General features: G+C 37.3%; 2 protein-coding genes across 2 annotated transcripts; both read left to right on the forward strand.

The window, feature by feature from the left end:
• The first annotated feature begins 1729 nt into the window (after positions 1 to 1729).
• On the forward strand, positions 1730 to 9534 carry LOC127413352 (glutathione S-transferase P-like). Its single transcript, XM_051650444.1, has 7 exons — positions 1730 to 1858; positions 4303 to 4338; positions 5994 to 6100; positions 6782 to 6869; positions 7053 to 7156; positions 7416 to 7517; positions 9114 to 9534. Coding segments are annotated over exons 1-7 (627 nt in total). The 5' UTR covers positions 1730 to 1857; the 3' UTR covers positions 9303 to 9534.
• Positions 9535 to 12031: 2497 nt separating this feature from the next.
• Positions 12032 to 26752, forward strand: LOC127413328 (protein farnesyltransferase/geranylgeranyltransferase type-1 subunit alpha-like). The gene is made up of 9 exons (XM_051650377.1): positions 12032 to 12195; positions 14645 to 14730; positions 15820 to 15934; positions 16885 to 16989; positions 19482 to 19608; positions 19722 to 19870; positions 20076 to 20138; positions 22216 to 22393; positions 25945 to 26752. The coding sequence occupies exons 1-9, from the start codon at positions 12080 to 12082 to the stop codon at positions 26083 to 26085; spliced, it is 1080 nt and encodes a 359-aa protein (XP_051506337.1). The 5' UTR covers positions 12032 to 12079; the 3' UTR covers positions 26086 to 26752.
• The last annotated feature ends 725 nt before the right edge of the window (positions 26753 to 27477 follow it).

The following is a 27477-nucleotide window of genomic DNA, read 5'->3' on the forward strand; positions in this document are numbered from 1 at the left end:
TGGGTGACAATAAATGAACTTACTTGACCTGAATTGTGTTTTCTCTCCTTGACTTGTCCAGTGATGGGGAGTAACTAACTAAAAGTAGCAGTGCTATTAAGTTAACTAAATTTTTCAGTAGCGTGACAGTAATTCAGCTATTTTCATAATAGTGTAGATTTTCCAGTAATAAGTTACATTTTCCAATGAGTAGCGCTGTTGCATCACACAATTTTACACTTTTGACTCATTGTAATAATAATATTTTGCTAAAAATGATGTTGTCAACTCAATTATATACTTTGTTCAAATCTCTAATCCTAATGATCACTAGCAAGCCCCACTAAATATCTCACTAATATGATATATTAATGTGATCAAAATTCAAAAGAGTGGATGTTTTTCATTAATGTAATGTTGGTTCTGGGGCAGTTTTTTATAACACTATTTGTCAGTCTTTGTAAGAGATTTTATTAGTAATTACTTTGTCATCCTTAATGTATGAACAACCCTGCAAATTAGATAATACAGGTGTTTAACTTGTATGAAGATGGATAATAAAAAGACCCCCTTTGTTATATTTTGTATGATTTTTTTTTCTTCAATTTGGTAGGTTATAAATCCATGTCCGTATAGCATACAGTAACTGGTGCCAAAAATGATGTGCCAAACAACACATAATTAGCAACAGTAATAGAGATGCTTACCTGATTCCCATTGGGCCTACTTCCTTTTTTGTTTCATAGTTTTTATGTCTTTACTTAGGGGTGGGTTTATGATTTCTGAGGCTCCAAGCAACCAACCAACCCAGGGCCCCATTTTGAAAATTTTTGCTTAAACAATTACATAAAATGTATTTTAAATCATAATTTTAAATTCATCTTATCAGCCGTTGTGTACAAAATGTTTAATACAATGATAAAAAAGCAATATTTACCTATATATAGTTTTTATTTTTATTTTTTATGAACAGGGTGTGTAAAACCTACTAATTCACTCACTAACATTTTGGAATTCAGTTGTTATTTATAATTATTATAACCCAACAATTATTTTGGGTATATATTTTTGTCCAATTTGTCAGTATAATATGATATAGTATTATCATGATTACTTAAGTTTGAGGATTTTATGTATACAATAGTAATTTCACCTGCTGGAGCTTTTTCTGACACTGCAGTGTATTGTTCACCATGTTGCAAAAGGCTGTATTTTATGTAAGCATTGTAGGCAACAGGGCACGGCGGCCCCTCAGCACACTAGAGCAGAAGGGAAAAAACATTGATGTTGATCAAGCGCTGAAACTTTGCTTGTTGCAGAACAGTCTGGAATAATGTTAAACACCTCCGGGGCACCACGCAATTGCGTCTTTTGCGTGGTGGTTAAAACCGCTACTGTCTTTACTGTTATTCTAAAATGTGGAATTTTTTTAAATGTTAAAGAATGAGAAGGTGTGTCCAACCTTTGGACTGGTATGTATCATGTATTAAGTCAAGTCAAGTCATTTTTATTTGTATAGCGCTTTTCACAACACACATAGTTTCAAAGCAGCTTTACAGAAAACCATGCAGTATTATAAAGTCAACAAAAGGCTTGCAAGTAGTCACATATGCCTTTCCCGTAGGCTGTCATCACCCTGTGATATCATCATAAGATATTTACAGTCAATCGTTTCATTGTATTTTACGCATTTGATTGCAGGATAAGTAGCCTATGTATGGTGTATGCAGCTGCACACTGCGTGCGAAGAGAGCGCGAGCATGACTCATCAGAAATTCAGCCCTTAAATAAAAGGAGCAGCACTTCACTTCAAACAGGACCAACAACCACGAACTCTATAACACACAGACTCTACTACTCTCCAGTCCACCCCAGACAAGTAAGTAGCATGACTGCCTATACCTCCCATAAACTTTTGCAATAATCTTTACATTATTACGATCATGCATTATAAATATACAGTGCCTGAAATTCATTTCTGAAAATGTGGGGAATAAAACTCGTAACACTAAAACATCCAAAATTTTACAACGGACTCACCCAAATCTCTAAGAGGAAATATAACATTTCCAGGGGCATTTTTCACCTTTACAGGTAAATATTTTATTTTTTTTTGTTTATTTTAACCTTATAAAATGACCATGTCATCCTTTAGTGTTATAATTTAAGCAATTAGTTCAATTTGAAAAATGGCATGTTTCAATAATTACAAATTGGCATGATCTGCACGTGCATTGTTTTTTTTTTTTTTTTTCATTCACATATTTTGGCTATTAAATTAACAGCCTATAAAACTAATGCACTGACATAGAGGAGTAGATGACAGCATTTCTCCAGATTTGGAATGAGGAGCTTAAAGGGATAGTTCGCCCAAAAGTGAAAATTCTCTCATCATTTACTCACCCTCATGCCATCCCAGATGCGTATGACTTTCTTTCTTCACCAGAACACAAATTAAGATTTTTAGAAGAATATCTCAGCTCTGTAGCGATCAGACCTTTGTAGCTCCAAAAATCAAATAAAGTCAGCATAAAAGAAATCCATATTGTAAATTTAATAACTCCAGTTGTTAAATCTATTTCTTCAGAAGCATTAGTGTGGATGAGAAACAGTCCAAAATGTAAGTTTTTTTTTTTTTTTTACTCTGTCTTCACTTTCACTTTTACATCTGAATGTCACAAGTTGTGCCTGTTTAGTTTCACTTTCATATCTGGAAGTGAAAGTTAAAGTGGAGATTTAGAGTAAAAAAGGACACTGTAAATATTGATCTGTTTCTCACCCACACCTATTATATTGCTTTTGAAGATATGGATTTAACTACTGGAGACGTATGGATTACTTTTATGTTTTCTTTATGTGATTTTTGGAGCAACAAAGGTCTGATCACCATTCACTTGCATTGAGCTACAGAGCTTAGATATTTTCTAAAAATCTTCTTTTGTGTTCTGCTGAAGTAAGAAAGTCATACACATCTTAGATGGCATGAGTGTGAGTAAATGATGAGAGAATTTTCATTTTTGGATCAACTATCCCTTTAAAAAAAACAAACAAAAAAAACTTAGCAACTCATTCATGCCAATTGAATAAAACAATAAAAAATAAATAATAAAAAAATAAAAAAATCACAATGAAAATTAGTCAAAGACATGATTCATTCACCAAAAGTGGTTAATGTAAAATTATTATTGTATCATTAATAATGTTTTATTGAACATCGAGGCTATTAATCCAGATATTATTTTTGTTCATATTATTATTAACTACATTGTAGGATTTGGTTACATTATATTTTGTGTTCTCAGACCCGATTAACTTAATTAATATATAACATCCATTCCTCCGGCACTTTTGGCTTCTAGCTGAGGAGGTTTTCAGACAGACAGATGCATAAGTGAGATGAGCCGATGGGTAGGGAAGAAGGCTATAGCACAGGGAGTGACAGTGTTACTCACTAGGACAGTATATTTTGAAGAAATGGTCCGAATCATCACGTAATTTAGCACGTGCGCACGTAACATAACTGATGCGGAGCATGAGAAGCGAGTGCCCGTCTGTGCGTGTTTATGGCACGAGCATCTGCCACTGACTCTGCAACATCTGCACAACGGACGGCACAAAACAAATAAAGTTAAGCGAAAATTCTAAAGAAGATCGCGATGTATGTATTTGGAACTAGCCCTTTATCCGATGTTATCAATAAAACAACAGGAACTCTTTGCGGGGACATTTTTGCCCACATATTTTGAATTTAGGGGGAATTTTCGCCCAGTGCCCCCATTCATTTCCGACCCTGTCTGTAACACTAGAGAGATGGAGATAAGAGATGTAACAGGTGTTTAAGTATCTCTCTTCACCATGCAGCTGGTACACAAAGCATTTTTGCTATTTCTGCCTTTCTTGTCAAATGTGCTGCATTATGACTAATGATGGAGCGCCAATATATGAAACACGTCAGAACTACAGATCACTCCAATGTCATGCGCTTGCAATGTTTTCCCTTTTTCTCCCCAATTTGGAATTCCCAATTCCCAATGTGATCTAAGTCCTCATGGTGGCATAGTGATGGGTGGCGAATCTCAGTTTCCTCCGTATCTGAGACCATCAATCTGTGCATTTTATCATATGGCTTGTTGAGCGTGTTACCGCAGAGATTGGGCACTTTGGTATGCAATCTGGTTAATTATGCAAATCTGCCTTTACAGTCACCAACATTCACTTTATGGATAGCCCCAGACTGCTTCCTCCTAATTTTGACTAATTGCTTTATACTCCAGACGTGTTATGTAATTTCCTCTGTTAATGTTTTCTTGGTTCTTTTTGCAGTGGCTCCCTACACTCTTACATACTTCGCAATTAAAGGTTTGTATAAAAGTATTTTTCTTTAAACTTGTCACGTGATCAAAGCATGACTTAAAAGCCTGGAAAAGTTATTCATGATGTCACATGGTTCGGCAGAGACATTAAATAATATGCAATGGGTCTGCAAACAAAAGAAGCTCAAGTTGCATGTATCATCAGCCAAATGCAACTATTAAATAGGCTTTATATTCTAGTAGTCATTTTAATTTGAAATATTATTATAAAAGTTTTGAAATATTATTCTGGAAATAACATACTGTATCTTGGAGCATTGCATTTATTTATTTCCAAAATGATTTTTCTAATTTATCTATGATTTGTCTGACTTATTTATTTATGTATTTATGTTTTGGCAATAACATATCTTGGTGGCATTTAAATCCTATTGAATTATTTTATGAGTGTATTTATTTATTTCCAAATTTAGTTTTTTTCTAATTTGATTTATTTATTAATTACTAATTTAATTTACTAATGGGTCACACAACTGCTGTATGACCTCACAGAACAACCAATACCTCTCTGTTCAGAGAATAAACCGTTGAATATTTTTTGCTGATAATATTTGGTAGCTTGCAAACCAGCCAGCTAGCTCTTGATCGTCCAAACAAAATGTGCCATTTGTCTAAAGGCATTTGACCCAGATTGTTAAAGAGGGTTGGCCATGAACCTCAACCCACACATTGTCTAATAAAATTGGGAAATTGCACCACAGCTCCACAGAAGTAATTTCATAGACGTTCCATAATTTCCTTTGTTACCTGCATCTCAGTCTGAAGTTGTGTATGTGTCTTATGTTTACTAGGAAGGTCGATGCATGTGATCAACACACTTAAAGGGTTAGTTCACCCAAAAATGAAAATCCTCTTATGATTTACTTACCTTTAAGCCATCCCAGATGTGTATGACTTTCCTTCTTCAGCAGAACCTTAGTAAAGATTTTTATAAACACATTTCAGCTTACTATTATATATATATATATATTATATTATAGACTGCTGGCATATTTAGGCAGCATAAAAGTAATCCACACTACTCCATTTGATCGGTTAATGTCTTCAGAAGCAAACCAATAGGTCTGTGTAAAAATTACATTGATAATTAAAACTTTTTAAAAAATCGCTTCCAGCAGTCAATGCATTACACTGCACATAATCGCGTGACGTAAGCGCAATGGCGCATTCACGCGAGAAGTTAGAAGCGCACGCTTTGTATACAACAGAGGAACGAACGTCACGCAAGAGTTAGGTCATTTCAAACAGCAATCCAGTGCTGGCCAGAAGCAGCAATTTTAAAACTTTTTAATTATCGATTTGTTTCTTACACAAACTTATCAGTTTGCTTCAGAAGACATTCACTGATTGACAGTGGATTACTTTTATGCTGCCTAAATATGCCTTTTGGACCGTCAAACAGCCAGCAGTCTAATGGCACCCGTTTACTTGCATTGTATGGACAAAAGAGCTGAAATGTGCCTATAAAAATCTTCACTTTGGTTCTGCTGAAGAAGGAAATTCATACACATCTGGGATGGCTTAAAGGTAAGTAAATCATGAGAGAATTTTCATTTTTGGGTTAACTAACCCTTTAAGAGGATTTTAGAATGCTGTTGCTACAGTAACAGTCCCCCTGACCCCATGTTGTGCGTTTTACAGGCAGATGTGGTGCTCTGAAGATGATGCTGGCCGACTTCGGTCAACAAATAAAGGAGAACCTGGTGACCTATGACGAGTGGATGAAGGGTGATCTGAAGAAAAACTTAGTGAGTTTGGGCACTTTCAATCTATCTGTCTAGCGCACTTATTCTCGAAACTTTTTAGGCCAAGTACTACCTTCGATTAAATCAGATTTCCAAGTTCTAGTCACAATATTCCTTCCGATTTCTTTTCAGCATTTAGTAAATTGTAATTAAATATATATTATATGGGTATTTCTTCAACTTATAGGGAACTTTCAGTATTGTGGAAAGTCTCAAACATTTTCACACTCTCACTAGTTTATTATTATTATTATTATTACTATTATTATCATTATTATTATTATTCTTACAGGAGATTTTGTCTTTTTTTTTTTCTTTTTCTTTTTTTTCTGAAAGTCATGAAAATTCCCACCACGGTGTCATTTCCAGCACATCTCAAATTCTGTATTGTGTTTAATAGAATTCTGTGGCGGAAATGATGCTGATGGAAATTAAATTTTTAATGTTTTTAAATAAAATGTCTGACTGCGCAATTCTGATTTTATTTGAATGAATTGTGCAGCACTATTCAGGAAAAACCCTTCTGCTACAAGGGTTGATTCTGTGTGCCATTCAATAATTTTTTTTTTTTTTTTTACGGCACATTTAATGTTTAACGGTCAGTCACATGTTTGAGTATATGCATGGTTTAATGTTGCAAACTGAAGTCCTTTTTCTGCATATTAATAACGTTTGTTCTTTTAGGTCTTTGGACAGTTGCCTAAATTTGAGGATGGTGACCTGGTGCTATATCAGTCCAATGCCATGCTAAGGCATTTGGGTCGCAAACATGGTAAGAATAACCACTTTACTGAGAATAAAATCATTTTGTTTTGTTTTTCACCTGAAGATGATCACGTTTTCATGTAAAAAGAAGATATTAACTGTTGATTGATTGGTGATTTTGCATGTTTTAAGAGTATAGACTGTAATACAATGTCATAAATAAAAGCCTGTCCTTTCTCTACACATTCAGGTGCATATGGAAAAAATGACTCTGAGGCTTCTCTTATTGATATGATGAATGATGGAGTTGAAGATCTTCGCATGAAATATATAAAGCTGATCTACCAGGAATATGTGTGTAGTGTTATGATTGTTTCACAAAAATCACATCTACAGCACATTTTAGAGCTGAGACTAGTTTTGCTGCATATTGTTTGCTGAACTCAGTCAGTCATTTGAGACCAGTAAAATTCACATGGGGTCTGCTGCTGGGCTCCGGTGCTGTTTTGTAGTATTATAGAAGAACAAAATGTTCATATTGAACTGAATGTAAATTAGTTCTTGCATAACTGTTGTCAGGACATTTGTAACTTGTTTGATTTGTCATTTGTAGGAGACTGGTAAAGAAGCATACATCAAAGATCTGCCCAACCATCTCTCCAGGTTTGATGCCATTCTGGCCAAAAACAAGTCTGGATTCCTGGTCGGTGATAAGGTGAGACTTACTGCAGAAATAACAGAAGCATAGCCAATGTATTTGCCCTTAAATGGGTCATGAAATGCAATTTTTTTTTAATCATTTTATTATCTTCCCTGAGGTCCACTGATAATGTTATAAAAAAAAATGTTTGCACCAAAACAGTCATAATTTAGTTATATACAATAATTTTCCACCCTGTTTTTGGCCCTCAATCTGAAACACTCGGTTTTGGCCTAAGCGCCTCCTTAAAACTTCAACGTAAACGCCCACTGTTCTGATTAGCTAACATCATGCAAAGCTCCACAACATTATAAAACAAAATTTCAGAGTTTACGCACAACCAACACATTGCATCCGAATCTATTAAACTGTTCATCTCAAGCACAACTGTTAACACTCAGCACTATAAACTATCAAACAGTCATGACATTTGAAATATTCATGAATGAAACGGTTTACTTACGTTTTTGATCGTGTCCAAGTGTTTTTAACTGCCCCATCCTTCAATAACAGTTCCTTTACCAAGCCTGAATTGTATTATGAGTGGTTCACAAACAATCAATGCTGACATGAGCCGAAAAAATGCACACACATAGTCCAAAGCATGGTGAACTGACACACACATACTGTAGGTGAACTGAGGCACATATCGCCAGAAACACATTAAAACGGTCAAAGACATCCATCTAGTTCATGTTTACATACAATACAACAACTATTAAAAATAGCGCAGATGTGCGAAAGAACGCATCTGTGATGCGTTTGTGCTAAAACAACAAGAGGCAGAGCAGCTAAATGACAGAAAATGGCTTCAGAGTTGTAACTTGACACCGCGTCTTTTAAAAACGACAAGATCCATGGCAGCTGTCAAAGAGTCTGTGTAGTTCATGTTTATATACAAAATAATTCAAAATAGTCCAGATGGTTCCCCTTTGGTGTTATGTTTGGAATAGTTAGCCAGACAAGGCCTGCCATCGTGACTTGAACTGCGTGCCAGTGGGCAATGACGCATGTTGTGGGATGTGTAAATACAAATGAGCAATGTTTTGTGAGATCATGAACAGACAGATTTCAAAATTAGATGTTTCAGCAGGGTGGCAACTATAAATGCTCTTTTAAGTTTTGAGTTCTGAAATTTACACTGTGTTTTTATAGTACAATTACCTCTTATATGTCTAAATATCAAGGAAAACATGACCCCTTTAAAATGAAACGGAATGCCACATTACCATATTACTCTTACTGTTTCTGCCATATGGGAGAAATAGTGTGCCTGAGCAGTTTCAACACAGCGCCACTTACTGGTCAATACATATGATAAAATGGCTATTTTTAGTTTGGCCTAAAATCATGAAACTGGTCTCTTTAGATTCCTTGGGACATACAGAGTTGAATGATAATTTTGTTTAAAAATGCCTTAACATTTGTCAGTCAAGTTTAAATAATTATTTGAAAAAATCATGACTGACATTATTTTCTGGGTTTGACACATAAAATATATTATAACAATACTGTTGGTGCACATTTTGCCAAATATTGTAAGTAATCTGGGTATTCTATACACACTCACTATATTCTGAGTTACCATCAATGTTGTTTGTCTTCCCAAAGGTCTCGTTTGCAGACTACAACCTGTTTGACTTGATGCTGAATCATAAAGTCCTCTCCCCCACCTGTCTGGACTCGTTCTCTTCTATCATGGGCTTTGTGGATATGATGTCTGCCCGTCCCAAAATCAAGGCCCTCCTTGAGTCTGATGACTTTAAGAAACTTCCCATTAATGGCAATGGCAAACAGTGATTGTGTAGCCCACTAATGAACATTTACACATACATTCTCAAACCATGGCATAACTTGCTCTTACAAGGACTTAACTGGTGCTCTGTGATTAGCAAAATATCCAGTGTTTTTGTATGAGTATGTATTTTGTATGTTAAACTGTTTTTGATATTGTTTACTAACTCCATGTCCATGTATAAACTATAAATAAAAGCCTGAAGCTTAAGATGAAATCTGATTTAATTTTGATTATTTTTCTTCTGCTGTTAAAGGTGCATTCAGTAACTTTTGTCTTTGTGTCATCTTGGACTTACACTGACATTTAGTGGCTTGGATGCAGCATAATTTAAAAACACTTTGTAGAAATTTAGTATTCACAGTCAGCCATGATTACTTTAATCAATGAACAGAGGTGTCAAATAACAGGACGGTTACTGAGATTAAGCGAGTAGTATTCAGCTGGTCATGTGATTCTAAAATGGCAGCCCCCATGTGCGGACCCTCTCCATGTAGAATAAAACAGCTTTTATAAGGTTACTGATATGACTGGAGTCTTCGTTTTAATGTGAGTGGTCATGATTTCATACATATATTGCAAAATTACAATTCATGTCTTTAGGAGTTAAACTTTTTTAATGAGGAAAAAATTACTCAATGCAACTTTCAGTCACTGTTAGGTCTGAATAAATGAGACTGCTTTGCAAAACTATACTAGACTGAAAACTAAAATCTTTCTAAAGACTCCACAATTGTGAATGTATGCTACTTCTGCTTAGTTCTCTACACTATTATAACAAATATGCATTTATTTTACACCACTGTCATGAGCCCTACCAAAGTCTTTCTAGCAAGTCATTACACAGTCGGCCATGTTTGTTACGCTCTCGGGAGGCTATTTCCAGTCATGACAGTGCAGCTCCTATCTACTTGAATGGGGAAAGACCAAAATCTCCAAAACAGTTGGTCAAGATTACGATCAAAGAAATATTTCAAATCAGCAGGAAAATCTGACAAGACTGGTATCATAAATTGTGCTTCTTTACCTCAGATTACAGTGAAAAACAGAGTTTTCCCAGCTTGAATAGCTAATGCGCATGCGCTTTCTCAAGTTGATTGAAGGACGATGTCTGTATCTTAAAGGTGATTGGCTCACACTATAAGGAAGCACATATACTGATCAGAATGGAAATGTGGTAGAAGAAATGTTAGAATGGAAAGAATTAATATGCTTAAATGATGAAAGGTATACAAGGGTGGATGTTGCACAGGGACGTAATTCAGCAATTGATTTGGCGCTTGCATCTCAAAGTTTGGTGAGGAATTGTGTATGGAATGTTCTGGAAGAGTGTACAGTAGGGAGCGACCATTTTCCCATAAACCGTCAAATTGGAATAGATCTAGAACAAGTTGAAATAGAAGAAAATCCTAGATGGAAACTTAAATCTGCTGATTGGAAAAAGTTCCAAGAAATAAGTGAGTTAAGAATGTTAGCAATAGACATTTCAGTAGAAGATGTTGATGAATTGAATAAGTGCATAAGTGATGTTATTTACAAAACATAATTATTTCAATTGTAAAGCCAGGGAAAGATCATTCACAAGTGACAAGTTATAGACCAATTGCATTAATGTCTAACCTTTGTAAATTAATGGAAAGACTGGTAGTAAAATGGGACAGTGAGAATACAGGACGACATCTATATAATAGTCAGAGAATAGTTGGGAGCGAGAGGAGAAGTTTTGGGAATAGAAGGGAAGACAGTATAATATCACGTCTCAGAATTGGGCATTCTGCTCTTAACCAGTCACTACATATGATTGGAAAACATGTATCCGGATGTTGTGTCAGATGTGATCTTCCTGAAACAGTCAAGCATGTTTTAATAAAGTGTAAAGGTTATGACAATGAAAGACTATAACTTATATAAGCACTTAGAGATATAGGAGTTAATCAGCTTTCACTGCAGTATTTGTTAAACAAAGATACAACTGTAAGAGTGTTCAACATTTTATTTAAATATCTCAAAGACACAGAGTTAATGGTCAGGATTTAAGATGTACATGTAGTTTGTTGGTTCCCTTTTTTTAAAAATGTTTTTATGTAGTTTTCCCTTTACGTCAATGCTCCACACTCCATCCCAGTAGGTGGCGGAATATGCACCAAAAGCTGGTTTGCCAACCGCCATAAAACGTCAAAGAAGAAGAAGAAGAAGAAGGTGATTGGCTCTTTTACCTGTAAGGCGGGACTTCCTTTATACATCCGCTTCCGTTAGGCGTTACAATTTCTGGGTCCCTCTGCTAAATAGTCTCTGGCCCTACTGAACATTCTTATAAATAAATTGACTTAAAATAAATAAAAGGGACCAGTGATGTGCATTTATTACTGTAATGAAAGAATTATTTATATTAGTAATTTAGCACTGTCATTTAAACCAAATTTGTCTAAATATTTACATTCTGTTTGTTTTTAAATTGCCCCTTTCATTTCGTCGTATTTTCCTGTTTCTTTGTGTATTTTACCTTTTTTCCTTGTCTTTTTTTCTGTCGTACAAATATTTGTACGCTTTGCCAATATTGTAAATGTATGTTCCCAATCATGCTATACTAAGACTTACAGTATATAGAGTTCGAAATGGCATACTGAGTAGTATGGTAGTAATATGCCTTTCCGAACCTAGTTTAGTTGTTTGACCGCTGACTTTTATTTTGAAAGGTTAACTCTGGTGTTTCTGGCTTCCCACATCTGTCAACATTAGCTTTCATAGCCATCTGTACATTTAGCCAAGTGCAGTTTGTGAAATGTCCAACTCTGTGATAGAGAATCTGGAGGAGGAGAGAGTTGAAGAGGGGAATGTTGCAGAGGAGGCAGAGATGGAATATGAGGAACCCATTACAGGACGATATGTGTTCTACAAGTGAGTTTAGCATGATAACTTTGAATGAGTGTGATTGCGGCTAATCACTTCAGTTTAAGATGGTAATTCATTGTTTTCTCTCCTATATGGAACATCAGCTTTTAATAAGAGGATTTTTAAAAATCTGGATTTAAAAAAAGTCTCATTAATCTCCAGCAGTGCTCAAATAAACTGTTTAATCCTCAGTTAACACTTTGTGACCACCATAGGTGTTTTCTGATGTAGCTCTGCCATTTCTATCTCAGTGATTCACATTAACCGAATCAAAATGCCAGAATGATTCTTGAGTGATTCATATAAACTGAATCCAGAGTTTTGAACATGATGAAAAAGATCTAAAGGAGTATGTTTCATCCTCAGTGAACGCCCACAGATGTTGTCTGATGTTAGGGCTGTCACATCTCAATATCTGAGTGCTTCATATTAACTTAATCAAGGGAATTGAGCAGGATTAAAACATTACATTTTATTCTGAGCAAAACGAGTTTCTGATCCTCATTTAACGTCCACAGATGTTGGACTAAATGAGTTTTATTAATCCTGGGCTGATGGGGTCTGTTTAATCAGGATGAAGACAACAAGAGTGTGCTTAATCCTCAATTAAGACCCTTTCTGTAATCACCACAGCTGTCTTGTCCTTGTTGATTCAGTGACTCGTTGATTCTGAGTCACATAAACTGAATCCAGAATAATGATCTGAAAAGAGTCCATTTAGTGATTTTTTGACACTGTGCCCAGACCACCATAGATGTTTTTTTCTTTCTTTCTTTTGAAGTTCTTTTTCACTTCTCATTTTCTTTGTGATTCACTTGAACTAAATTAGACTCAGTCTTATGAGATTCAAGAGATTAATGTGTGAACTGAATCAAAAGAATTGAGCAAAAATAAAAGAGTCTTGAGTTTGAGATTGTCTACAGAAGTGTATTTAATCCTTAGTAGAACTTCAAGAGATGCATATTATACAAGTATAAATGTACAGTTGAAGTCAGAAGTTTGCATACACCTTAGCCAAATACTACATTTAAACTCAGTTTTTCACAATTCCTGACATTTACTCATAGAAAACATTCCCTGTCTTTGGTCAGTTAGGATCACTATTTTAAGAATGTGAAATGTCAGAATAGTAGTAGAGAGAATGATTTATTTTAGCAAAGCACCCCCACAACATGATGCTGCCACCCCCATGCTTCACGGTTAGGATGGTGTTCTTCGGCTTGCAAGCCTCTCCCTTTTTCCTCCAAATATAACAATGGTCATTATGGCCAAACGGTTCAATTTTTTGTTTCATCAGACCAGAGGGCATTTCTCCAAAAAGTAAGATCATTGTCCCCATGTGCATTTGCAAACTGTAGTCTGGCTTTTTTATGGCGGTTTTGGAGCAGTGGCTTTCTTGCTGAGCAGCCTTTCAGGTTATGTTGGTATAGGACTCGTTTTACTGTGGATATAGATACTTGTTTACCTGTTTCCTCCAGCATCTTCACAAGGTCCTTTGCTGTTGTTCTGGGATTGATTTGCACTTTTCACACCAAACTACGTTAATCTCTAGGAGACAGAATGTGTCTCCTTCCTGAGCAGTATGATGGCTGCGTGGTCCCATGGTGTTTATACTTGCGTACTATTGTTTGTACCAGACTTGTGGAGGTCCACAATTTCTTGTCTTTGGTCTTGGCTGATTTCTTTTGAGTGTCCCATGATGTCAAGCAAAGAGACACTGAGTTTGAAGGTAGGCCTTAAAATATATTCACAGGTACACCTCCAATTTACTCCAATTAGCATCAGAAGCTAATTGGATAATTGCCTAAAGGCTTGACATAATTTTCTGGAATTTTCCAAGCTGCTTACAGACACAGTTAACTAAGTGTATGTAAACTTCTGACCCACTGGAATTGTGATATAGTCAATTAAAAGTGAAACAATCTGTCTGTAAACAATTGTTGGAAAAATTATTCGTGTACAAAGTAGATGTCCTAAACGACTTGCCGAAACTATAGATTGCTAATATGAAATCTGTGGAGTGGTTAAAAAATGAGTTTTAATGACTTCAACCTAAATGTATGTAAACGTCTGATTTCAACTGTATATGTAATAGTTTATGCATACATATGACAGGAAATTAAAGGATTAGTTCTCCCAAACATGAAAATGCTGCATTTACGCAGCATGTCATTTTAAATCTGAATCATTTTCTACCATTTTTTGGACATAAGAGTTTTTCTTTTTTTCGAACTCAACAGCTCCTGTACATATTCACTTTCATTGTATAAAAAAAGGTTAGTGTGGTCATTCTGCAAAATATCTCCTTTTTGTTTTCCACTGAAGAAAAAAAAAAACTGATTTGGAATGACAAGAGTAAATCCTAACAGAATTTTCATTTTTGGGTGAACTATCCCTTTAAACAAATGTGCAAGCTCATAAACTGTCATTTAATCTGCTTGATTTGCTGTTATAGGGACAGAAAAGAGTGGGCCGATCTAGAACCCGTTCCTCAAGATGATGGGCCTAACCCTGTGGTGAAGATCGCTTATTCAGAGAAATGTAAGTGTGTGTTTTTATACATTATACATACATATATACACATACACAGTGCATCCGGAAGTATTCACAGCGCTTCACTTTTTCCACATTTTGTTATGTTACAGCCTTATTCCAAAATGGATTAAATTCATTATTTTCCTCAGTTCTACAAACAATACCCCATAATGACAACATGAAAGAAGTTTGTTTGAAATCTTTGCAAATTCATTAAAAATAAAAAACGGCAGGCTGTCATGTGCCTTTTACTGCGGAGTGGCTTCCGTCTGGCCACTCTACCATACAGGCCTGATTGGTGGAGTGCTGCAGGTTGTTCTTCTGGAAGGTTCTCCTCTCACCACAGAGAAATGCTGGAGCTCTGTCAGAGTGACCATCGGGTTCTTGGTCACCTCCCTGACTAAGGCCCTTCTCCCCCGATCGCTCAGTTTGGCCGGGCGGCCAGCTCTAGGAAGAGTCCTGGTGGTTCCAAACTTCTTCCATTTATGGATGATGGAGGCCACTGTGCTCATTGGGACCTTCAATGCTGCAGAAATGTTTCTGTACCCTTCCTTAGATCTGTGCCTCGATACAATCCTGTCTTGGAGGTCTACAGACAATTCCTTGGACTTCATGGCTTGGTTTGTGCTCTGACATGCACTGTTCCAAATCATGTCCAATCAGCTGAATTTACCACAGGTGGACTCCAATCAAGTTGTAGAAACATCTCAAGGATGATCAGTGGAAACAGGATGCACCTGAGCTCAATTTTGAGTGTCACTGCAAAGGCTGTGAATACTTATGTACATGTGATTTTCTTTTTTCTTTTTTTTTTTTTTTTTTCGTTTTTTATTTTTAATAAATTTGCAAAGATTTCAAAGAAACTTCTTTCACGTTGTCATTATGGGGTATTGTTTGTAGAATTTTGAGGAAAATAATGAATTTAATCCATTGTGGAATAAGGCTGTAACATAACAAAATGTGGAAAAAGTGAAGCGCTGTGAATACTTTCCGGATGCACTGTATAATTCAAAAGCAATGATTTATAGTTGATCAGTGATGTAGGGCTTGTCAATGTTCTACATAAATGTTTGTTTCTTGCCTGGTCGTCTGCAGTCGCAGACGTATTTGACATGTTTCGAGCGCTCTTGAAGAACGATGAGAAGAGTGAGAGAGCATTTGCACTGACCGCTGAAGCCATCGATCTCAACGCTGCCAATTATACAGTATGGTGAGATTTGAAGATTTTATAAATCAATAATAACTACGTGAGGACCCAGTGCACTTCAAATGGCAAACATAATTTAGTACGAATACGCAGTCTGCAATGGGCTGCAAATAAATCATAATTTAAATATTAAAGTTTTGCCTTAATACACTTTCATCCTGTTCTAAATGAAAATTATCTCATCATTTACTCATGCTCATGCCACCCCAGATGTGTATGACTTTCTTTCTTCAGCAGAACACAAACGAAGATTTTTAGAAGAAAATTTCAGCTCTGTACGTCCATACAATACAAGTGAATGGGTATCAAAACTTTGAATCTCCAAAAAGCATATAATGGCAGCATAAAAGTAATCCATATGACTCAAGTAGTTTAATTCATGTCTTCAGAAGAAATCCAAATGGTTTTGGGTGAGAACAGACCAAAATATGACTCCTTTTTCACTTTACATATTGACATCTGCAGTCTACTTGACGATCATGATCTCAGGCTCAATTACACTTTTTAGTGCCATCTAGCGCTCTGTGGATGTGTCAAGCACTAGGAAGTGTAATCGAGCTTGAAATCATGATCGTGCCCAGAGACTGCAATGGCAACGTGTACAGTGAAAAAGGAGTTACATTCTTGGTCTGTTCTCACCCACGCCTAGCATATCACTTCTGACCACATGGATTTAACCACTGGAGTTTTATGAATTACTTTTATGCTGCCTTTATGGGATTTTTGGACCTTTCAAGTTTGGGTCACCATTCACTTGCATTGTATGGACCTACAGAGCTGAAATATTCTTCTAAAAATCTTTGTGTTTTGCAGAAGAAGGATAGTCATACACATCTGGGATGGCATGAGGGTGAGTAAATGGGTCATTTTTGGGTGAACTATCCCACTCGTTATGTTCGTCATGTTAAGAGCATTGTAAGCTGAGCTTGTTTTGTGTTGTGTGTTATTTGTAGGCACTACAGGAGAGTTTTACTGCAGGCTCTAGATAAAGACCTGAAAGAAGAGATGAAGTATATCACAGCCATCATCGAAGATCAGCCCAAGAACTACCAAGTCTGGTAAGGCCCACCTTGACCAGTTTCACATTAAAGAGTTGGTTCGCCAAAACATGAAAATTCTGCCGTTAGTATTTACTTATGTCATTCCAAACCCATATGCTGTTATTTTTTTTTTCATGGAACACAAAAGGAGACTTTGTTTATGCAGCTTAAATCTATTAAGCAGTAAAAAAGGGGGAAAAAAACACTATAAAATTTGTCCATAAGACAACTAAGCTTAATCGATTATTCTGAGCCTATGATAACTAGGCTATTTTGTTTTGCTATTCACTGAAAATCTTGCCCTCTGCTGCAGCTTAAAGCTTATTCTCCATTCCTTGGTGGCGACATTTCTTCAAAATGATATTACGTTGGTCCTAATGCATATCACGGCAGTTCTAAAGGGATATCGCCACTGTGTGGCACTAAAAGCAAGTTAAATTTTTTCCCAAACAGATGAGGTTTTTAAGGTTAATGCTCTATCGAGTTTGCAATCAACAAAACCTATCTCCCTACCCTAAAACTTAAAAATAAACCAAATAGATAATGTCATAAAAAGCAAATGTGAGAAGAAAAACACCAGCAGCCGTGTCATTTTGTGGTTCTTCTATGACACTTTCAACTCGTGTGCATTACTCATGATTTGTGTAAAAGTGAATAATTGTTAGGTGCGTCCCAAACCGCACACTTCTGCACCATTCTATGCCATTTTGTAGTGTAAGTTGCGCGAGTAGTACGTTAACACTGAAAATGCAGCAAAAAGAAGTGTACTTTAAGTACCCGGATGATGCACTTTTTCAACCTTCAAAACGGAGTGTGGAATGTTGGACACCTCATGCACTCAACACACACGGCTTGCCGTACATGGCAGAAGTGGCGGAGGTACCTGGCTGTGTCACTGGTCTGACAAAACAGTTTTAAATAATAAAGAATGGAGCAACTAGTGAAACTTCAGTGGATACAACACCTTACAAATGTGAGTTGAATGCTTTACTGTCACCCCAAGCTGTGTGAATATGTACGTCATTTAAGTGTTGAACTGTGGTTGGCTAGTGCAGTTGAAACGTCACTTCCGTCAGCTGTTAAACGGCGAATAATAAAACCGTGTAGTAGAAAAACATTAAGTGTTCCATTTGGGACGATACTACTTTGAAAATTCATACACTACATAGCTGAGTACATAGTAAATGTTGTAAGTGCATAGTGGATAGTATGTCATTTGGGACACAGCTTGTTGTCACTTGTTATATTGCCTCTAGTGTTCATTTCACCAGGAAACAGTAGCAATAGTGATGCTTGCCTTACCGAACACCGCTAACGCCAGATTCACACATACTCCGTGAGCGGGGCATGAGCGAGGCGTGGGCAACGTGTCGCGTTTGGGCTTTCACATACGGCCGAATCTCTTTTCTAGGTTCCTACGGCAATTGTGGGCAGTCATGTGCACTTGTTTATCAGCGTACTTGGTCGTGATTGTTTAATATACTGTATATAAGCCCCTTTAAGACAAGTCAGTCCACTCTGCAGTTATCTTTGGAACGCTCTCGGGCAGGCTGGGCAGCTATTTCTTTGTAAACAAGCGACACAAAAGTGCAGCTCCTATCTACTTGAAATGGGGAAAGACTAAAATTTCCAAAACGGTTGGTCAAGATTACGATCAAAAAACACATTTAAAAATCAGCAGTAAAATCTGACAACAATAGTATCATAAATTGAGCTTCTTTAGCTCAAATACAAAGACGCAAAAAAAAAAAAAACAATACTTTTTTTTTTCAGACTGGTTCAGCTAATGCGCTTGCGATGTCTGTATCTAAAAGGTGATTGGCTCTTTTACCTGTAAAGTGGGACTTCCTTTCTACATCTGTTCCAATTTCTGCCATTCATTTTAATATCAGTGGTCCGTCTCTAAACTGTCTCAATATATACTGCAAAATTCCTGCACTGTAAGTGTAGTATATAGTAGGTTCGGTTTAAATATTGTTTATTTGCTTTTGCGTCCTTTCTATAATCTCCTGATTGTTTTAGTTTTCTACTGCACACAGATCCGCTGAGCTCTGCATGAGCCATGCGGCAAAAATAGGCTCAACGCCATAACTACCTGCTCACTGCCACGTTTGGGATGCGTCACCTCGTGACTCATGCTTGCAATGTGAAGTGTCTAATCGGCGCTGAAACGAAAACGCACTGCTCACGCCTCGCTCATGCCACGCTCACGGAGGATATGTGAAACAGGCCTAGTAATTAGAAGCATGACTATTTAATAAAGTTGAATCAACTGAGAGATTTTGCTGTTTTTTCCAGCACAAGTAAATCAGGCCCTCTTTATTATTTTTATATTAATTATTATACAATTTGTATATATTTGACCCATTTGTGGTAGCAAGGCTGTATAAATTGCCATTGGTGGCTGAATTGAGGGTCTTTGTTTCCTCATCATAGTTCCTTTTTGCTTTTCTAAAAACTTTGCTTCTCTGAAATCTCCTTCTCTGTCTCTCTCGTACCGGCGGATGTAGGCATCACAGGCGGATGGTGGTGGAGTGGCTGAACGACCCATCAGAGGAGCTTCAGTTTGTAGCAGAAATCCTCAGTCAAGACGCCAAGAACTACCATGCGTGGCAGCACAGACAGTGGGTCATACAGGTACAGAGTCTTATTTCAGAAACAACAGAACCTCAGGACTAGTAAGCAGCCTCAGTGTGTGGTGTATAAACTCTTTGCTGAGTTTAAGGTCTGTCACTTTGTGTGTCTCACAGGAGTATAAACTTTGGGATGGAGAGCTGGAGTATGTTGAGGAACTGTTAGAGGAGGACGTAAGAAATAACTCTGCATGGAATCAGAGACATTTTGTCATCAGTCACACCAGTGGATACTCCGATCCTGCCGTTCTGGACAGAGAAGTGCAGTGAGTCTCTAAAATGAGATAGAACTTTCAGAGTGGAAAAATGTCATTGATCACATGGTGTTATAAAAGCTGCCCCAACTTGCTTTTTTGTGCATGTTATTTATTCATCTGTGAAAATCATGGGATATGGCACATTTAGCTCTCTCTCTCTCTCTCTCTCTCTCTCTCTCTCTCTCTCTCTCTCTCTCCCTGTCTTTCTCTCAAGGTATACTCTAAAACAAATCAAGAAGGCACCCCACAATGAGAGTGCTTGGAACTATTTAAAAGGGTGAGTGTGTTTCTGGGAATAAACACCTTGAATGTTTTAAATAGGCTATGAAGTCATCTGTATTATTTAGGATGGTACAGCAATGCCCTGTACAACCAGCAGATGGCACTGCTTACCATTAATTGGATGCTCTTGTTATAGGGCTTATTTATAAACAGAGTTGTCTTTGTGATGGTTGAGATCTATGAAAGCGCTGTAAGTAAATATAGAAATAATAGTGACATAGGTCAATGTGTTGGCCAGGCCATTTATTCTGACTATATTTGTCCATTCCAAGGTTATCTGTATTTGTCTGATTAATAGTTGTACCTCTGTGTGTCAGTTTTATAATTTAACAACTACCTTGCTAATAGGTAGCAAATAAACTCTTTCTGTTTTCAATTTTGTTGAATTTTGACTTAACACTTATTTTACACAATATTAAGTGTTACAAAAGCATTTAATTTTAGAAATCTTGTGTACATCTCATTTGTTGTCTTTAAAATGTAGTTTATATACTATATTGGAAATACACCATGAGCCAAAACATTATAACCACCTTCCTAATATGCTGTTGGTCCTCCGTGTGCCACCAAAATAGCACCGACCCGCTGAGGCATGGACTCTACAAGACCCCTGAAGGTGTCCTGTGGTATCTAGCACCAAGACATTAGCAGCAGGTCCTTCAAGTCCTGTAAATTGCGAGGTGGAGCCACCATGGATCGGACTTGTTGGTCCAGCACATCCCACAGATGCTCAATTGGATTGAGGATTGGAGGCCAGGGCAACACCTTGAACAACATGTTCCTCAAACAATTTCCAAACTGTGTGCAGTGTGGCAGGGAACATTATCCTGCTGAAAGAGGCCACTTCCATCAGGGAATACCATTGCCATGAAGGGGTGTACCTGGTCTGCAACTATGTTTAGGTAGGTGGCCCGTGTCAAATTGATGTCCCCATGAATATCCGGACCCAGGGTTTCCCAGCAGAAAATTGCCCAGAGCATCACACTCCCTCCTTGTTGTTGAAGCTTGTCGTCTTCCCACAGTGCATCCTGGTTCCATCACTTCCCCAGGTAAACGGCGCACACGTACACTGGCGTCAATGTAATGTAAAAGAAAACGAGACTCATCGGACCAGGCGACCTTCTTCCACTGCTCCAAGGTCCAGTTCCGACACTCACGTGCCAATTTCTACAGTGGACGGGGGTCATCATGGACACTCTGACCGGTCTGCGGCTACACAGCCCCATAAGCAGCAGGGTGCGATGCACTGTGTGTTGTGACACATTCCTCCCATAACCATCATTAAAATTTTCTCTGACTTGTGACAGTAGACCTTCTGTCCGTTTGGACCAGACAGGATAGCCTTCGTTGCCCTCGCGCATCGTTGAGCCTTGGGCGCCCAACACCCTGTCGCCGGTTTGTGGTTTGTCCCTCCTCGGACCACTGTTTGTAGGTACTCACCACTGCCTTGCCGTTTCAGAGATGGTCTGACCCAATCGTCTGGCCATAACAATTTGATCCTTGTCAAAGTCACTCAGGTCTTTACTCCTGCCCATTTCTCCTGCATTCAACACCTTTACTACGAGAACTGATTGTTCGCTTACCATCTAATCTACCCAGACATTGACATGTGGCCTTGTTAGGAGATGATCAACGTTATTTGCGTCACCTGTGGGTGGTCATAATGTTTTGGCACATCAGTGTATATCAGCTATTAGCCTCACTGCTTTCTAGATATTGGCATCGGCCTTTGGAAAAACACATATCATCAGTTGACCACTAAGTTATAATGCACAAATAAAAACTTTACAATGTTATGTTAGTGGATGCTTTTGGGAAAGTGTTGTCAACATCACAGCTCACAAATGGATCTTCACTGGATATTGTTCCTTTTCTAAAAAAAAAAAAAATTTTCTGAAATATTTAGAAATCTAGAGGAAATCCTAGACTAGCAGGTTTTAAATTGTTGTTACAAATTAACGGCCTGATCAGAGCTTAAAATATATTCATTGCATATATGCACCATGTTTCTAGCTACATATACAGAATTTCTCAAACATCATTATGTGCTGTGTGTGTTCTGTATGACTCAGGATTCTGCAGGATGGGGGGCTTTCCTCGTACCCTGGACTGCTGGAACAAGTGATGGAGCTTCAGGACTCATGCAGTTCTCCTTATCTCACCGCCTTCCTGGTCGACCTCTATGAAGATGCTCTGGAGACCAATAACTCAAGCTTTAACCAGCAAGACACACTCAACAAGGCTGTAGAGGTGAGCTCTGACTTCACACACAGACCATCACATTAAAAAAATTACTGTATTTACGTGACATCTATATTCTGGCTAAGCTGTTATCCAGAAAAACATGTTGGCATGCATCACCGCTATTGGAATATTCCTGTATTCATTAATCAGCATATTCCATATACGCTAAGAAATGCAATTTATTTCACACCATTCTATTTTATATTATACAATATGCCAGCAGTATTATTCTGATTTCTAGAAACATGAATATTCATTTTATTAAGTTATGGCAATCCAGTTAGCACACATAATCAGAATATGACCAAATTTCAGGGTTCCTCGGTCATGGAAAACCTGGAAATATCAGGGAACTTTAAAATTGGGATTTCCAGGCCTGGAATAGTCATGGAAATTATTAAAATTTTAAAGAGTTACGGAAATTTTTTTTTTTTTTTTGTAGTGTAAACATATTTTTTTAGGCGAGAAATTGCTCTCCATAAGTGCAAAATTGTTTTTTGTTTTTTTCAGTGCTCTAAAGTTACTTTTTTAAATCCTAATCCTTATTGTAAATCTTACATTGTGTGCCCCTTAGCAACAGAAGAGCTCAATTAGGAACATGTTTTATGAAGAGAATCACATATAAAATGGAATACATAGTTTTATCACATCTTATAGTGTATAGTATATGTCTTCTCTTGTAACATGTTCACCAACGGCTAAGTATATTTTATATAGTCTGAATATTTTACCGTTAGATGATTCGTACAAAAATAGACAACCCATATCCAGTGTGTTTAAGAGGTTTTTGGACTTTGGGAAGTCTTGAGTATTTTTCCATGACAGACCTTGTGTTTACTCTCTGCATCTGGGCAAACGTGCAGATGTTGTGTCTGTGTTGAGGTTAATGAGTTTTCTTTGGTGTGGCTTTCTCATCCTGTGCTGTGAAGATGATTGGTTTGAAAATGATTTTCTGTTTTGAAATTGAGGCCATGTGCATGTGTTCAAAACTGCTGTTACCAAGTAAGCTCCAGTCAGACTGGCATCTAAATGGAGATGAGCAATGTGAAAGCATTCAGAGGAAAAATGAAATCCACCGATGGTTATTCTGTGAAGAGGAAAATGAAACTTCAGAATTATGAGAATTATGGACCCTCCATTTTAGAAGGCATTTGAAGGAATGCCATTGAGTCCTAACAGTTTTAAAAATCTTCTAGAAAGGATTCTTCACATGATTCTAAAGTAGTTCTTAAAGGTTCTTTGGTGAAATCCATACATAGCTCTCGAATGGTTCTAAAGAATTCTACATTCTAGAACACTCCATTCTAACAGTGGAATCCTTGCACAGTTCTAGAATGGTTTTGAACAGTTCCGTGGTGGAAACCTTACATGGTTTAAAATGGTTCTGAAGGATTCTATAGAGGATCCCTTAAATGGTTCTAGAACAGTTTTGAAGGATTCTACCATGGACAGCTAAAAGAGCATTATAGTAATCCAGTCTAGATATGACAAGTGAATGAACAAGCAGTTGTGTAGCATCTTCAGTGAGGAAGGGTTTTATCTTCCTAATGTTGTAGAGTGCAAATCTACATGATCAGGCAGTTACTGAGATGTATTCGGTGAAGTTGAGCTGGTCATTGATAGTTACCCCCAAGTTTCTGACCATTTTGGATGGTGTTATTTTAGACGAACCCAGCTGAACGGTGATGATGTGCTCAACAGCAGAGGGTGCCTGGAAAGACCAGAATCTTTCTCTTTGCTAAGTTGAGTTGAAGGTGGCATTCCTTCATCCAGGCTGAGATGTCTGCTAGGCAAGCCGAGATCCGAGCAGTCACCGTGGGGTCATCAGGCTGGAAAGACAAGTTGAGCTGTGCGTCATCGGATGGTTCTTGAGTGGTTCTGATGAATTCCATTGTGGAACCATCACACAGTTGTAGAACAATTCTGAATGGATTCTACAGTGAAATCTGCACATGGAGTGGTCTAGCATGGTCATGAAGGATATTACATTCCCAGACAGTTCTAGAATGGCTCTGAAGCACTCCATTGTGTAACATCCACATGGCTCTTGAATGGTTTCTTCACATGATTCTAGAATGGTTCTTAAGAATTCTACTTTCTAAAATGGTTCTAGAATGGATTCTTAAGGCCCAGATTCACTAATGGCAAAATTTTTCTTCGTACATTGATCGAAACTAGAAAGAAGTTAGAAACAGTCGAACAATGTTAGACTGTTTGCAAACATTCACACACCAGCCATGTCATTGGGGGAAGCGTTTAAATACGAGGACACACAAGACTACATGTAAAACATCAACTAATATTAAAATAAAATGTTTTATCTATGACTACTTGCCTCATTCTTTGAGTAGACTTTACATGTGATCTGTAAAAATGCTGTTTTAACCACATGATTTAAATAATATATATTCGTTAGATATTGTGTAATTTGTCATATTCACATTCTGCATTCATGTCGCTAATGTGCTAACACGCTATACGCACCCATAATGTTTAACTACAACCGTCTGTTATTGCATTTTATGATGACACTATTATTATTGCAAATACGGGTGTATAACAGGGTGTCAGACAGGTGTAAAAGAGCAGAATACAAACAAAAGAATGATAATAATAGGCATATCACTTTGGGAAGATGCGTGAATGTCCTCAAAGTAGGTGGAGCACCCACCGATGACGTGGACCATGGCAGTATGAAGGGATTTAGCAGCGGGTATGAATTGTTCCAGAGAGTTCACGCTGTCGAGCTTTTTCAACAAAAGAAACAAACTTAAACACCTTTTTTCAAAAATACATAACATACATTTGTTCTTCGATTTTGCTAGAAGTATATCTGGGCCTTCATGATTCTAAAATGGTTCTGAAGAATTCCCCTGTTTAATCCTCACATAGAATTCTGAGGAATCCTCACAGTTCTAAAATAGTTCTAGAATGGTTCTGAAGCATTCTACTGTGGAATTCATTTATTTATTTATTTATTTATTTTTTTAATAATTCTACATTCTAGAATTCTGAGGAATCCTCACAGTCAAGAAATGGTTCTAGAATGGATTCTTCACATTATTCTTGATTGGTTCTAAGGGTATTTACAGTGGAACCCTCACAATTCTAAATAGATTCTATAAAGACTTCTTCACATCTGTGTGAAATGATTCTCAGGAATTCTTCAGCAAGTTTTGCTGCAGAATTCAGACTCCTGACCTTTCATTGAGACTGTGAAGTGCAGAATATTGATGAGTGTAACCAGCAGAGTTCTTTTCAGAAGGTTTGAACTGGCTTTTCCTGCTGCTCAGAGGGAGCCAGCACTCTCACTGCTGTACCACACATCAGGCTCTCTTTCCGTGGGAAAATGTCAAAGCTGCATTTAGAGTTTCACTCCCCTTGTTTCAGTATTGTTTTGCATGAAATGTGTACTGCGCTCCTTTAATTTTTATGGGTTTAAAATCAGAGTTTGTTTTGAATCTTCTCATTGGAGGCCTAGTTGTTTGCACACAAATGCTGTAATTGAGCACCATCTCTTGTCCTCTCATGCATTCACTCTTGATTTTTTTTTTTAGCTTTGTAGGTCGCTAGCTGAGGAGAAGGACACCATTAGAAGGGAATACTGGAATTACGTGTCCCGCTCTCTCCAGAACACATATGGCTTGGGTGACTCCGCCCCCTCCTCTTCTGACCCACCCCATTCCTCTTCCGAGTAGCCTGATGAGGATCCCAGTGACCCCTGAGGAGAGCCACACGCCTTGATACATGCTTAGAGGGAGCAAGAAGAATTACTGAGAGCAGAGCTGACAGGACTTTTTATCTGAGTATGATTGCGTGCAGCTAAGCTTTACTGTATTAGTAAAAGCTTTTGTTATAGTACTTGTACGTCAAAGAACAGTGTAAATTAGCTATTTGCTTAAACACTCATAGTGAACTGTACGCTTGAGTTATGGATAGTGAAATGGAATTGTACAGTGGGAGTTTCATGGGAAAATCATGTATGTTTATTTGGGTCTCACAAAAACATGTCCAGGTCAGGTTTCAATTGAAAAAATAATATTTTTCATTATTATAAGTAAATTGAGCTGATATTTAGCATAAAGAAAATGAAGCACATATTAAAGGCCATTATTTTGGTTTGATTATTATTATTAGATTCTTTTTACTGTTATACAAACATTTTACTGTATATATTACATACATATACGCCTATTTCATTCACTGTATTAAATGTAAAGGCATAAAGTGTCAATGGAAATCGACCATGCATGGTTACAACTCTGGACCACGAAGAAATGGAAATGGCAAACAAGCACACTTATGATGTGTTCCATTCAAATGATATCACCATGATGTATAAATACAATAAAAAAAAAATAATAATTTTATGTGGAAAATGCTTAAATGTCATGACATTGCCAATGTCACAATGCAAAAAATCTTAGTTGTCCTAAAAGTAGGCTTCATTTTCATTTATTAATGGTCCTAAAATATGCTTCAATTGATTCATACTTATTTCTTAATTTAAATTTTTGGGTCAAATGTGACCTGAACGTGGTCTTGATAAGTTTTGTGAGAGTCAACTATTTTGGCTTCAGCAGATAAAGTTTTGTACCATCTGTCAAAGCAATTTTATTCATAACTACCCTGCGTCAGATTTAGACAGAAACTACTCTTGCCAAAGCAAATGCTGGTCTATATTACCAACTCTGCTCATATTTTGACTGTAAAAGTTTTTTCAAAAATACTGGTAGATTTTGCACTGGCTATTTCCCTGAACGAGAAGTTTTAACATTACCTGAAAAGTTGCAACGTTTTGCGACGTGTTTTGAGGTCTCCATCTTAAACCGTTTACAGTAGCGCTTTTAACCACCACGCAAGCCACGCATTTGTGTGGGCCCCGGACATTATGGGGCCCCAAGCCCTGGTAGGAAAGTTCAGCAAAAACAGCTTGAGGGGTGACATGTTGTTTTGGGTACACGTGCGGCACGAATACACTGTTGTCAGCGCTAACAGAGCGGTTCACGTTAGAGGTATGCCAGGTTTTTAAGTCAGTTTTTCCAAGTAGGATTTTGTGTTCGGGTTTGTAATTTATGAAAAAATATACA

Source organism: Myxocyprinus asiaticus, chromosome 22 (assembly GCF_019703515.2).
Source record: "Myxocyprinus asiaticus isolate MX2 ecotype Aquarium Trade chromosome 22, UBuf_Myxa_2, whole genome shotgun sequence".
Classification (NCBI taxonomy): domain Eukaryota; kingdom Metazoa; phylum Chordata; class Actinopteri; order Cypriniformes; family Catostomidae; genus Myxocyprinus; species Myxocyprinus asiaticus.